Source organism: Eleutherodactylus coqui, chromosome 2 (assembly GCF_035609145.1).
Source record: "Eleutherodactylus coqui strain aEleCoq1 chromosome 2, aEleCoq1.hap1, whole genome shotgun sequence".
NCBI classification, from domain to species: Eukaryota; Metazoa; Chordata; class Amphibia; order Anura; family Eleutherodactylidae; genus Eleutherodactylus; species Eleutherodactylus coqui.
This window is the reverse complement of record NC_089838.1, coordinates 236,999,895-237,012,375: the sequence shown is the minus strand read 5'-3', so window position 1 is coordinate 237,012,375 and position 12,481 is coordinate 236,999,895. Positions and strand designations below refer to the sequence as shown.

At 44.1% G+C, this 12,481-nt stretch overlaps 1 protein-coding gene across 1 annotated transcript in view; it reads left to right on the top strand.

Annotated features, from left to right (window-relative positions):
* Positions 1-12,481, top strand: part of HOMER2 (homer scaffold protein 2) — a 167,871-nt gene that overhangs the window by 86,373 nt on the left and 69,017 nt on the right. The window contains exon 3 of the mRNA XM_066592666.1: positions 10,857-10,988. Within this exon, the coding sequence (XP_066448763.1) occupies positions 10,857-10,988 (132 nt within the window). The remainder of the gene's footprint in view (positions 1-10,856; positions 10,989-12,481) is intronic.

The following is a 12,481-nucleotide window of genomic DNA, read 5'->3' as shown; positions in this document are numbered from 1 at the left end:
ACAGACATTGGGAACTGTAACAATGATGCTACCTGCCTGGATGGCGGACAACAAAACAATTTTAAGCTGTTCATGCTTGTCAGATGATCAGATGATCCTCTCAACTTGGTGATCTGCCCAGGGCATCCAGGGCCCGGTCGCCTTGTGTACATGACCTGGCATATCCACTGGTCCCAACATCTCCTAACAGTCTTGTCAGAATGGCTCAGGTGGCAGGCAACTCATTGATTTGACCATCCAGCTTCCCGCATTCCAATAATGCGCCCCTCTAAAACTCTTTAACTAGACAAAATCTCTTCGCTTGCATCATAGCGGCGTCTAGTGGTCAACAGGCTCTAGACAAGCAGAAAATGAAGTCTATCATACACAAATAGCCTATGAGAGGCTTTTTATAGGCCAGGGGGGGGGGGGGGGACGGCTTTTAGGGCCTCAGGTAACAGGACTGGTCATCTAATCACACCACAGGCCTAATCATCTGCATATCTGCCTGAGATGTAACTGCGTGCTGAGTTTTGCAGAAAAACGACAACTTCTTCTAGGTTTTTTTTTTTTCTTTTTGACAATGAGTGCATCTGGTTGTGTGCATGAGCCCTTGTACTAGCAGCTAGTAGTTTTCAATGTAAACTATAATTTGGTCATTGTAGGCAACAGATATAAAATACAGTATTATGCAAGAGTTTTAGGCAGGTGTGGAAAAAAATGTTTCAAATAGGAATGCTTTCAATAAGAGAAGTGTTAGGCCAAGCTCACATGTGCGTAAGATTACTGCATATTATGGGGTAATTCACAGGCAATCAAATAAATTGCCTTACGCTTTGCTCACATTTGCGTGTTAGAATTGCATAATATGCGAGCACAAAAAAAGAACCCAGCATATGAGAGCCCATTGTTCTCTATGGGTGCATGATCAAAGCCACCCATATGTAATTACATCATGTATGGATGGTGTCTATATGTGCCATTGCAAAATGACAGTGCAGGAAGTAAAAAAAAAAAAGAAGTCAGACTGCGCATGACAGCGTGCATGATATACGCAGTCATGCGCAGTACAATATTGATGCAATATGCGCCGATAGATTGGCTCACCACCAACTCCACAGTGCAAAATGTTGTGGAGTCGGTGACTCGTGCAGAATTTTACACATATGGAATTGTGGGATTATAATCAGGTGTCTGATTAACCAATTATACCTAACGGGTGATAATGATCATTTTCATATGTAGGTTGAAAGACAGTCATTAAGTGAAACAGAGACAGCTGTATAGGATGCTTAAACGTGGGTGAGGAACAGCCAAAGTCTGCTACAAAGGTGAGGTTGTGGAAGACCGTTTACTGTCACAAGTCATACACCATGGCAAGACTGAGCATGGCAACAAGACGAAATGTAGTGATAATGCAACAGCAAGGTGTGTTGTTCATGCTGTTTTGAAGAAGCACAAAGAAACAAGTAACATTGAGGAATGCAGACAAAGTGGTTGGCCAAGGAAACTTAATGCCCATTTACACAAAGATGATCGCTCAAAAATCGCTAAAAAGTGATCGTTTGAGCGATAATCATTGCATCTAAACGCACGGCCATTGTGCACTTTTCGTGCACTGCTAGCTGATTGTTAATTTCAGGCCAACCTAAAAATCGTTGTGCGGTCTTATCAGGACCGCACGCTGAGTTCTCTTTGGGTAGCATTTTTACCCGTCTGAGAACAAAGGAGCTGAATGGAGATAAAAACCCTCCAGCTATTAACTGCATTCAGCTAACGGCTTCATTTGCACGCTAATAAGCTATTACGTAGCGGAGTAGCTACTTAATAGTTTATGCAAAATGGTCGCTCAAAGCTGTCAATCAAACTGTCGTTTGAGCGATCTTTGAGCGACCATTGCTTCGTGTAAATGGGCCTTTAGTTCAGCTGATGAAACATCCATCATGATTATTTGCGTTCAAAATCTGAAGATGTCCAGCAATGCCATCAACTGTCAAAAACCAGTGGAACCATCTACTGTTCGGAAAATGAATATAAAAAATATGCAATGGTCAAACCACAAAATACCCCAGGGCCCCAGGTAGAAAGCAAAACTTCAGTGAAAATAAATTAAATAAATATTAAAAGCGATCAGCTGTTATATATTTTTTTTACAGAAGTTTTGCTTTCTACCTGCAGCGCTGGGGTATTTTGTGGTTTGACTATTACACATTTTTTGTTTCCATTTTCCGATTGTCCCCATTCGGAACCCCCACTGACGCTCTCCTCGCTTGGATGTCTGGATGACCAGGATTTACTAACCATCTGTATTGCTTACCAAGATTGGCAACCTGTCTGGACTTTCCCTATATAGGGAGTCTGGCCATGCCAGTGTGAGTCCAGACCTTTATTTCTCACCCTTATACATTTTGCTAAATTTTGATGTTTTTTACCATATCCCTGGAGTGCTACCTGAATTTAATCATCTACTGTTCGGAGAAGTGGCCAAAGTGGTTCTCATGGAAGAGTTGCAGCCCAAAACGCCATTCCTTCGATGCAAAAAGAAGAAAGGCCAAGCAACCTAACTATGCTTGAAAATATAGAAACTGAGGTGCAGAAAAATGGCAGCTGGTGCTCTGGACTGATGAGTCAAAATGTGAAATATTTGGCTGTAACAGAAGGCATTTGCCTGCTAAAGGCCTGCAGAGCGGTACAATGAGTGTCTGCAGGCTACAGTGAAGTATGGTGGAGGTTACTTGCATGTTTGGGGCTATATTTCAGCAAATGTACTTGATGATTTGGTCAGGATTAATGTGTCCTTAGTGCTGAGAAATATGGACAGATGCTTATCAATCATGTAATACAATCAGGGAGGAGTTTGGATCCTAATTTATTCTTCAGCAGGACAATGACCCCAGACATATAGCCAAAGTGAGTAAGAATTATCTTCAGCATAAACAAGGAGTCCTAGAAGTGATGATATGGCCCCCACAGAGCCCTGATCTCAACATCATTGAGTCTGTGTGGGATTACATGAAGAGACAATTAGAGCAAGTCACATCCACAGAAGATCTGTAGTTAAGCCCCATTTACACACAAAGATGATCGCTCAAAATTCGTTCAAAAGATAGTTTGACGGTTTAAGCGATCATTTTTCTTAAACTACTAATGGGCACTAAATCCCCCATTTAGACACAACAAAAATCACTCAAAAATCGCACAAACCGTCTTTTTTGAGCAATTCTCGTTCTGTCTAATTGCACTGACATCGTGCAGTTTTCGTGCACGAGTCGCTGATCGCTGAATTCTAGCTTGCTAGAATTGAGTGATCAGCTGTTATCAGCCGGCTGCGCTGATAAGATTCTCTGTGCCTGTGTCCTGCTGTGAATTCACAGCGGGGACACTGGCAGACAGCGCTAAAAAGAATACATCTGTTTGCTTATGCAAAACAGCTGTATTTTTCTATTAGCGTCCATGGCTGTGTCCCGCTCTGCCTGCATAGCTGTATAGTAGCTAATTTGCTACTACAAAGTATGAAAAGATGATCGCTCAAAACTGTCATTCAAACGATCATTTGAGTGAGTTTTGAGCGATTATCTTTAAGTGTAAATGGGGTCTAATGCCCATTAGTAGCTTATTAGGTTCATTTGCATGTAAATTAGGCTCCCGTCACTGTATGCAGATAACAGCAGGTGGTCTGTTATCTACATACAGCACCTTTGTTCTGCCAGGTGACTTCTGCTGAAGAGAATGTTATCAGCGCTCCAGTGGAGGACTCAGCATGAGGTCCCTGCTATCACGAGCAATGGAATTTATGTTCACGTGAAATCCATCATTCGGCAGAAAAGCAAACGATGGGAGCATTTACACTGCACGATTATCGCTCAAAAGCCATCTTTGAACGAATTTCGAGTGATAATCGTTGTGTGTAAATCAGTATGTGCAAATTTACCTAGAAGAATTGTTGCTGTTTTGAAGGCAAAGAGTGGTCACACCAAAATATTGATTTAATTTAGATTTCTTTTGCTTGTTCACTTTAGGGCTAATGCCCAAAGCCGAATTTATGCTGCGTTTTCCCCGCGGCGGAATAGCGCTGCTATTGGGTTCAATTTAACCCTTTCCAATCCACTGTCTGACCTCTGAAGACATTATGATTTAAGGCTGCACAGCTCTGATGTTGGAAGACGTCCATCGGGGTTCTCTTACTGTATATTGCCAGCCTCTCTGCTGTCAGAGCCTATCCAATGTGTCACCTCATGCAGTACTGGCTTTAGCCAGCAGATAGCGCCGTTGTATAACGGCAGAAAAAGAGTAAGCATCCCCTAGGAAAACCAGGATACAAATTGGATTGGAAAGGGTTAACCTAATGGCTCAGTCCTCGCATGCAAGATTCTGCCGCGGATTTACGCCACAGGAGAAAAAAAAATCGCAGCATGTTCTATTTTACCGCATTTTTCATGACGGGGGGGTCTCCATTTTCCTGCAATCGCCAACTGGGACCTTTTTGTTTATCCCCGCAGATTTCCCGCGGTATAAAACCGTGGGCGTATCCCGCTCCGTCTATGGGCAGGATGCCTAATAGTTTATTTTTGTCAGTTAACAAAATTTAAACACCTCTATTTTTTGAAAGCATTCTTATTTTGCAGCATTTTTCCACAACTGCCTACAACTTTTGCGCAGTACTGCATGTCTTCTACACATGAAAGAAACAACTGAGCAAAAATATACAACTCACATGATGACTATCCTAAAAATCTGAAGTTACAGAATATTTCCTAAGGTGGATTAGTTACAAATCTCCTTGAGTTCATCAGTGATTTGGAGGGTTGGACTATGGTGAATATTCAACATGGCAGCTTCCACGGAGAAGCAACAGGTGCACCTTGAGCTGTTACAAGCGGAGCTTTAAGTGTCTGAACACGTAAAAGGACAATTCCGCATTTCTGAAAGCAGCTTTCATATGAATCCACAATAACGAGGGCAGACTGGCTGCCAGATCTGTTTGAACTAGCAGAAATGATGAGATGGAAGCCTAGCAATTTTAAGATAATTTCAAGGGTGTGGACATATTAATTTGACATGTTGATATTGCATATGTCTTAAGGGCATTCAGTAAAATTACACAAAACACGTTCAAAACCCAGAGTATCATTTCCTGCTTGATAGGGAGATTGCTTTGGCAGCATTTACCGACAATCATTATAGGTAAGCCTCTTTGCACAATTAGCTTTCACCATTAATACAGCTCCAAGAGACGACATAGATACGTGGTTAGCAGTTTAAGCATTAGCTAAATATTCTTTTTTTTTTAATGTCATTCCTTAATTGTTTTTTTCTCACTGATTCAGTCCTGGCACAACCTATAATGTAATGTTTATAGCATATTCTCTAATAGAATTGACCTTTTTACGCTGGTGATGAGAGTTTAAGGTTAATTCATGCCATTCACTGCTGGATGAAACATGGACTTTTATACAAATGCAGTATATTCATATTGATTTTCTGCACATTTTACTTTATTATGGGATTCATTTACTCACTAATAAAACCCATGAATATTTAATCTCTGATACTGTTAAGAAATAAAAATGAGCAAAAATGACTCATTGAAGCTTCACTTTGCACCGGTTGTTAAGAACTGCTTAATCAGATATTGCGTAATACACCATTCTTAATGAACATGTTCCATTCAGTTAATAGAGCAATCTGTCTGTACTGACCTCCATGCGCAAGTGTTCCAAAATTCCCACCCCCAACCTTCCTCCTACAGAGATTTTACTGCAGGAGCCCCAGGCTGGATTTACACGTGCAGAAAAGTGGATACAAGAGCGAGAAGGCAGCCTTGCTTTTATCTTTTTTATCCTTCTTTCTGGATTCATTCTTGCATTTTGCTCAGAACACGGCATCAAACAACTGTGTAAATACAACCTAAGGATATGTTCGCACAGGGCAAATTTGCTGCAGAAAATGTATTTGGATTTTCCAAAAGAAACCGACGTAGACTTCCAGAGCAGCAAATTCCCACCATTATGGTGCAGATGTGCTTGTGGGTTTGCTGCTATGGATTGGAACCAAAGAAGGGAGAGGAGGCTCACCTTCTGCATATCTTCCCTGCTCCATACAAAGACTTGCCTTCTCTCCTGTCAGTCTCTTAGTTTTCAGGGTTAGAGACTGTCAGAGAAAGGCAAGCCTCAGTACATAGCAGGGAGAAGCTGCAAGAAAAGTGAATACATTTATTTTTTAATTTAACAGTTGCACCTGCACACATAACTAAATCCTAAAACCTTACAGCCTGCAGTCCTCTGCACCCATGCTTAAACCATACAGTCTGCAGTCCTCTGCACCCATGCTTAAACCATACAGCCTGCAGTCATCTGCCCCCATGCTTAAACCATACAGCCTGCAGTCATCTGCCCCCATGCTTAAACCATACAGCCTGCAGTCATCTGCCCCCATGCTTAAACCATACAGCCTGCAGTCATCTGCCCCCATGCTTGAACCATACAGCCTGCAGTCATCTGCCCCCATGCTTGAACCATACAGCCTGCAGTCATCTGCCCCCATGCTTGAACCATACAGCCTGCAGTCATCTGCCCCCATGCTTGAACCATACAGCCTGCAGTCATCTGCCCCCATGCTTGAACCATACAGCCTGCAGTCATCTGCCCCCATGCTTGAACCATACAGCCTGCAGTCATCTGCCCCCATGCTTGAACCATACAGCCTGCAGTGATCTGCCCCCATGCTTGAACCATACAGCCTGCAGTCATCTGCCCCATGCTTGAACCATACAGCCTGCAGTCATCTGCCCCCATGCTTGAACCATACAGCCTGCAGTCATCTGCCCCCATGCTTGAACCATACAGCCTGCAGTCATCTGCCCCCATGCTTGAACCATACAGCCTGCAGTCATCTGCCCCCATGCTTTAACCATACAGCCTGCAGTCATCTGCACCTGTACCCGTACCTAAACCATGCGGCTTGCAGTTATCTGCACATGCACCTTGCAGTCATCTGCACATGCACACCTGCCTAAACCATGTGGCCTGCAGTCATCTGCACATGCACACCTGCCTAAACCATGTGGCCTGCAGTCATCTGCACATGCATCGTTGCCTAAACCATGCGGCCTGCACTCATCTGCACATGCGCCCCTGCCTAAGCCATGCGGCCTGCGGTCATCTCCACATGCACCCTGCCTAAGCCATGTGGTCTGTGGTCATCTGCACATGCACCACTGCCTAAGCCATGCGGCCTGCGGTCATCTGCACATGCACCCTTGCCTAAGCTATGCGGCCTGCAGTCATCTGCACATGCACCCCTGCCCAAACCATGCAGCCTGCAGTCATCTGCACATGCACCCCTGCCTAAATCATGCGTCCTGCAGTCATCTATACCCGTACCTTAGTCATATGGCCTGTAGACATCTGTGCCTGTGCCTAAAGCATAAGGCCTGCAGTAATCTGCATTTGTACACCCGTACCTAAACCATGCTGCCTGTAGTCACTGGCACCTGTACTCATACCTAAACCATGCGGGCTGCAGTCATGTGCACCTGTACCCATACCTAAACTATACAGTCTGCAGTCATCTGCAATTGTACCCGTACCTAAACCATGAGGCTTGCAGTCATCTGTACCTGTACCTAAAACATACGGCCTGCAGTCATCTGCACTTGTGTCTAAACCATGGGGCCTGCAGTCATCTGCACCTGTACACCTGTGCCTAAACTATGCGGCCTGCAGTCATCTGCACCTGTACACCTGTGCCTAAACTATGCGGCCTGCAGTCATCTGCACCTGTACACCCTACTTAAAACATGCAGCTTGTAGTCATTGGCACTTGTACCTAAACCATGCAGCCTGTAGTTATCGGCACATGTACCTAAACCATGTGGCCTTCTGTCATTGGAACCTGTACAATGCTATATACAGCTACAAAGCAAATATACATGATCTATCCCCTTGGTATAAGCTTTCCAAACATAACTCAACATTTATATAAATGATCTGGAGGAGGGAATTGATGGAAAACTGAACACATTTGCTGATGACACAAAGTTAGGAGGGATAGCTTACACTACCGTGTTTCCCCGATAGTAAGACACCCCCGATTGTAAGACGTATCGGGGGTGTCAGGGGGGTCGGCCAATGTAAGCCGTACCCCGAAAGTAAGACATACCGTAGAAAAAAAAAAAATCATTACTCACCTCCCCCGGCGTTCTGTCGCGCTCCGGCAGGATGTCGCTCGCTCCTCGTCCCCGGCACAGCATTGCTTTCTGAATGCGGGGGCTTGAAATCCCCGCCTCCAGAAAGCTAATACACACGCCGTCAGCCAGTTACAGAATGGCTGTGATTGGCTGAAGGCGCACGTGGCTTCAGCCAATCACACTATTCAATGACATCATTGAATGGCTGTGATTGGCTGAAGGCGCACGTGGCTTCAGCCAATCACACCCATTCAATGATGTCATTGAATAGTGTGATTGGCTGAAGCCACGTGCGCCTTCAGCCAATCACAGCCATTCAATGCGGTCATTGAATGGCTGTAACTGGCTGACGGCGTGTGTATTAGCTTTCTGGAGGCGGGGATTTCAAGCCCCGCATTCAGAAAGCAATGCTGCGCCGGGGACGAGGAGCGAGCGACATCCTGCCGGAGCGCGACAGAACGCCGGGGAAGGTGAGTAATGATTTTTTTTTATTATAAGACATACCCCGAAAGTAAGACATAGTGGGGCTTTTGGGGATAAAAAGAAAGTAAGACACTGTCTTACTTTCGGGGAAACACGGTAGGAAAGAGAGAGCGCGTATTCAAAAAGATCTAGTGGGCAGCGACTAACAGAATGGTATTTAACAAGGAGAAATGCAAAGTCCTACATATGGACAAGAAAAATGAAAAAGCACATACAGAATGGGAGGAATTGGGCTAAGCAGAAGCACATGTGAAAAAGACTTGGGTATACTAATAGATCATAGACTGAACATGAGTCAACAATGTGATGCAGCAGCCAAAAAGGCAAACCTAATTCTGGGATGTATTAAGAGAAGCATAGAGTCTAGATCATGTGAGGTAATTATCCCCCTCTACTTTTCTTTAGTCAGACCTCATCTGGAATACTGTGTCCATTGTTCAAACAAAGGCTGGACAGACATCTGCCTGGGATGATTTAGTGAATCCTGCACTGAGCAGGGGGTTTGACCCGATGACCATGGAGGTCTGTTCCAACTCTACCATTCTTTGAGTCTGACTCATTTTCTGCACTATATTAAAATTTGGTTTTAGGCAAATGGCCCATATCACTTTATAAAGGGAGATGTATAACTTATACCAGCTTTACATATATAATTTATATATAGTACATAATCCGGTTACACCAGCATGGTCTATAACGCACCCCATGCACCAAAACTCCAGGCTATTATCTACACAGAGGTTATCACATCTTCTGTTTTTGAGCCTGACGCTGCTGCCAAGTGCCCGTCTCCTCCACCAGCTCGTCCTGCACTAAGAACACACTGCTGGTGGAGGAGTCGGGCACTTAGCAGCAGCGCGAGGCTTTAAACTGGAAGATGTGATAACTTCTGTGCAGATAACAGCCTGGAGTTGCGGTACAGTCGACCGCACGCTGGGAGGGTTTTGTCATGGTGCTGTGTAACAGTGGCAAGGGGGCCATCTGGACCCACCTGACTTAGGGCCGGGTTGCAACTGCTATAATTGACATGCTGCAGAATTAAGATCCGCACCGCATGTCAATTTCCACATGGATTTTGTATTGGTTTTCTCCACAGCGTGTGGACAAGAATTTGAAAATCTCCACTTTGCTGCTGCTACTACAAATGCCACGTATTTTTCTTGTAGAAGGTTTGCTGAAAATCCACCTCCTGTGAATATAGCCTTAGGCTGTGTGCAAATGTGCTAATGCAAATTACCTGGAAATGTTGGTGGCCTGTACTAAGAAGAGGAATAGCAAGCAAATGAAGACCTTTTCAGCTACTTGGTCATTGTGGTTTTATTAATTTGTAATATGAATGGCGTTTTATCCCTAATAGTGCACTGGGGAACTATTGTATAAGAAAGTCCCTATATACCAATGCAAAGTATAGCTGCAAGGTAGTATGTGTGGGCTGAATCTATTATTTTGCAAAGAATCTGTAAAATTGCAAGACTAATATTCTAGGGGCCTTTGATTATGAGAATACAAGCATTTCTATATAATCTGATACCTTTTGTCTTAATTTTATTTAATTAAAAAAAGTATAGATAAGTCCTAAAATATTCAGACCTTGACCAAGCTGTTGCTATTCTAGCTGTCCGCCACAGGATATTGCAATTTAAATTAATTCCTGACTATGAGCACAAATTGCAGAGTTTTTGCTGAGCAATTTACATCCTAATCAGGTGAACAGTTTAGGATCTACCACTATTTTAAAGTCTAACCTCCCCTGATGAGGCTGTTTTCCAAAATGTTAGTTTAAATATACTGTTACTTTATCCAGTATTTCTTGTTGGATATACATTGCCCTCAGAGGCGTAACTTGAAGCTCCCGGGCCCTGATGCAAAACCTGTAACAGGGCCCCCAACTATAATGCTTTATTCATAGTACTGGGCTCCCTATATGGAGAAGAGAGACCTCATGTGCCCCCTAAGGCTCCTGGGCTCGGGTGCAACCGCATTCCCTGCACCCCCTATAGTTACGCCCCTGATTGCCCTATATACCTTAGGGTCACTATTCTGTGTTCGGGACATGTGGTTGGTACAGTATTTGTTACTTTAATGACATTCTCAGGTGTCACTCCTGTTATGTGTCTCACATTTATTGCAACAAACATGTAGGAGAATAGCGGGTAATTAAACAGCGATAACTAAAGGTTGTCCCCTCCTTTTTTTATTATTTCAGGTAATTATAAACAGCACAATCACACCCAATATGACTTTCACGAAAACCTCTCAGAAATTTGGCCAGTGGGCTGACAGCAGAGCAAATACAGTGTTCGGTCTAGGATTTGGATCTGAGCAGCAGTTGTCCAAGGTAAGTGTGGTGGAATAGTTTATATATGTATTCTCTTCTTAAAGCATTGATCTGGTCAGGCACAAAAGCGTTGTCCATCTCCTAAATCTTATGTGTAGGAATTTACTAGGAGTTACTAATTCTTGGGATGGGGGAGATATTTTTTGTCAACTGGTCACTCGCGTCCTCTTTCTGTCCCTCCAAAAAGATCACAGTAAGGCCGTCTGCAGATGGCCGGGTCGGATCCCGCTGCAAGAATTCTCGCAGCGGGACCCGACCCGAGCCCCTGCAGGGACCAGCGCGGCACTCACCTCTCCCGCGGCTCCAGCTCTGTGATGTGTCGGCTGCCGCCCAGCCATCGCATGCGCAGAGCGGAGCCAGCGGCCGGGGAGTGACATTTCTGTGCGGGGCTCTGCACAGAAATAGAGCATGCCGCGATTTGTTTTCCGCATGAAATTTTGTGTGGACAAATAGTGGCCGTCTGCCTAGGATTGCATTTTCTAATGCAATCCTATGGCAGCTTCCACAGGCAGAAATTCTGCAGGAAATCCCGCAGTGGAATTTCCACCCGTGTACAGGGGGCCTAAGAGATCCTTCTCTTTCCCAACCCTTTTACTGTGCAGGCATATGGTTTATTGAATCTGCATCTGTAAAGTGTTATCCAGTATTAGTAACTTGGCAAAGCTATGTGCAAAGAACCTTAAAGGGGCACTAACTTTTCAGACAACTTCTGCTCATCTACTAGCTTGAGTTAGTCTCATCATTTCTGTAATTTATTTGCTTTAAAGTAGTAATGTCTTACCACTGTAAATCACATTTGAAGTGGCTGCCACTAGGGATCTCCTTTCCAGCTTCTCTGCAATCCACTGTATGTCATTTGGTACAGAGCTTCTTTTTAAAAAGGACGCAGGAATGTTTCATTAGCAATGGGGGGAGGAGCTATCTTCACAGGGGTGCTCTCATGCACTCAGAGGCTACAGGCGTACAGATCTGCAGACACTCTGATAAAGATCTCCATAGTCTCTGCCTCTCCTGGTTGTTTGTGTACATGCATTATATTGAGTTTATTCACCATTTTGCCAGAATGGCTTCATCGCCCTGGGAAAGCAGAAGGGTTGGACATTCAGATACAGCCCCATGCTGATTGAACTACAGACTTCCCAAAGCAGTGTGGGAAGGAAGGGCAAGGAAGTGCAGTACAGTGAACTACTGACAGAACGCTAGGTTTGCTATGCACCCCCTGCATGAAAGAGGATTGCAAACAGCCAGGCAACAGAAAAGGGGAAAGACAACCTGGAAACCAGAACTTACAGACCTGAAACAAGATGCAAACAGCAGCAAATGAGAGGATAAGGAGAACCTGTTATATTTTAGAACACTTGCTGAAAAACTCAAGTACACTTTAATGTAGGTACACTATGGAGCCATGAGCATTCAATGTGCTGCCACATGGTACCTCTATACAACACTATATTACAGACATATTTATTTTCCCTGGAAGCAGTATATAACAT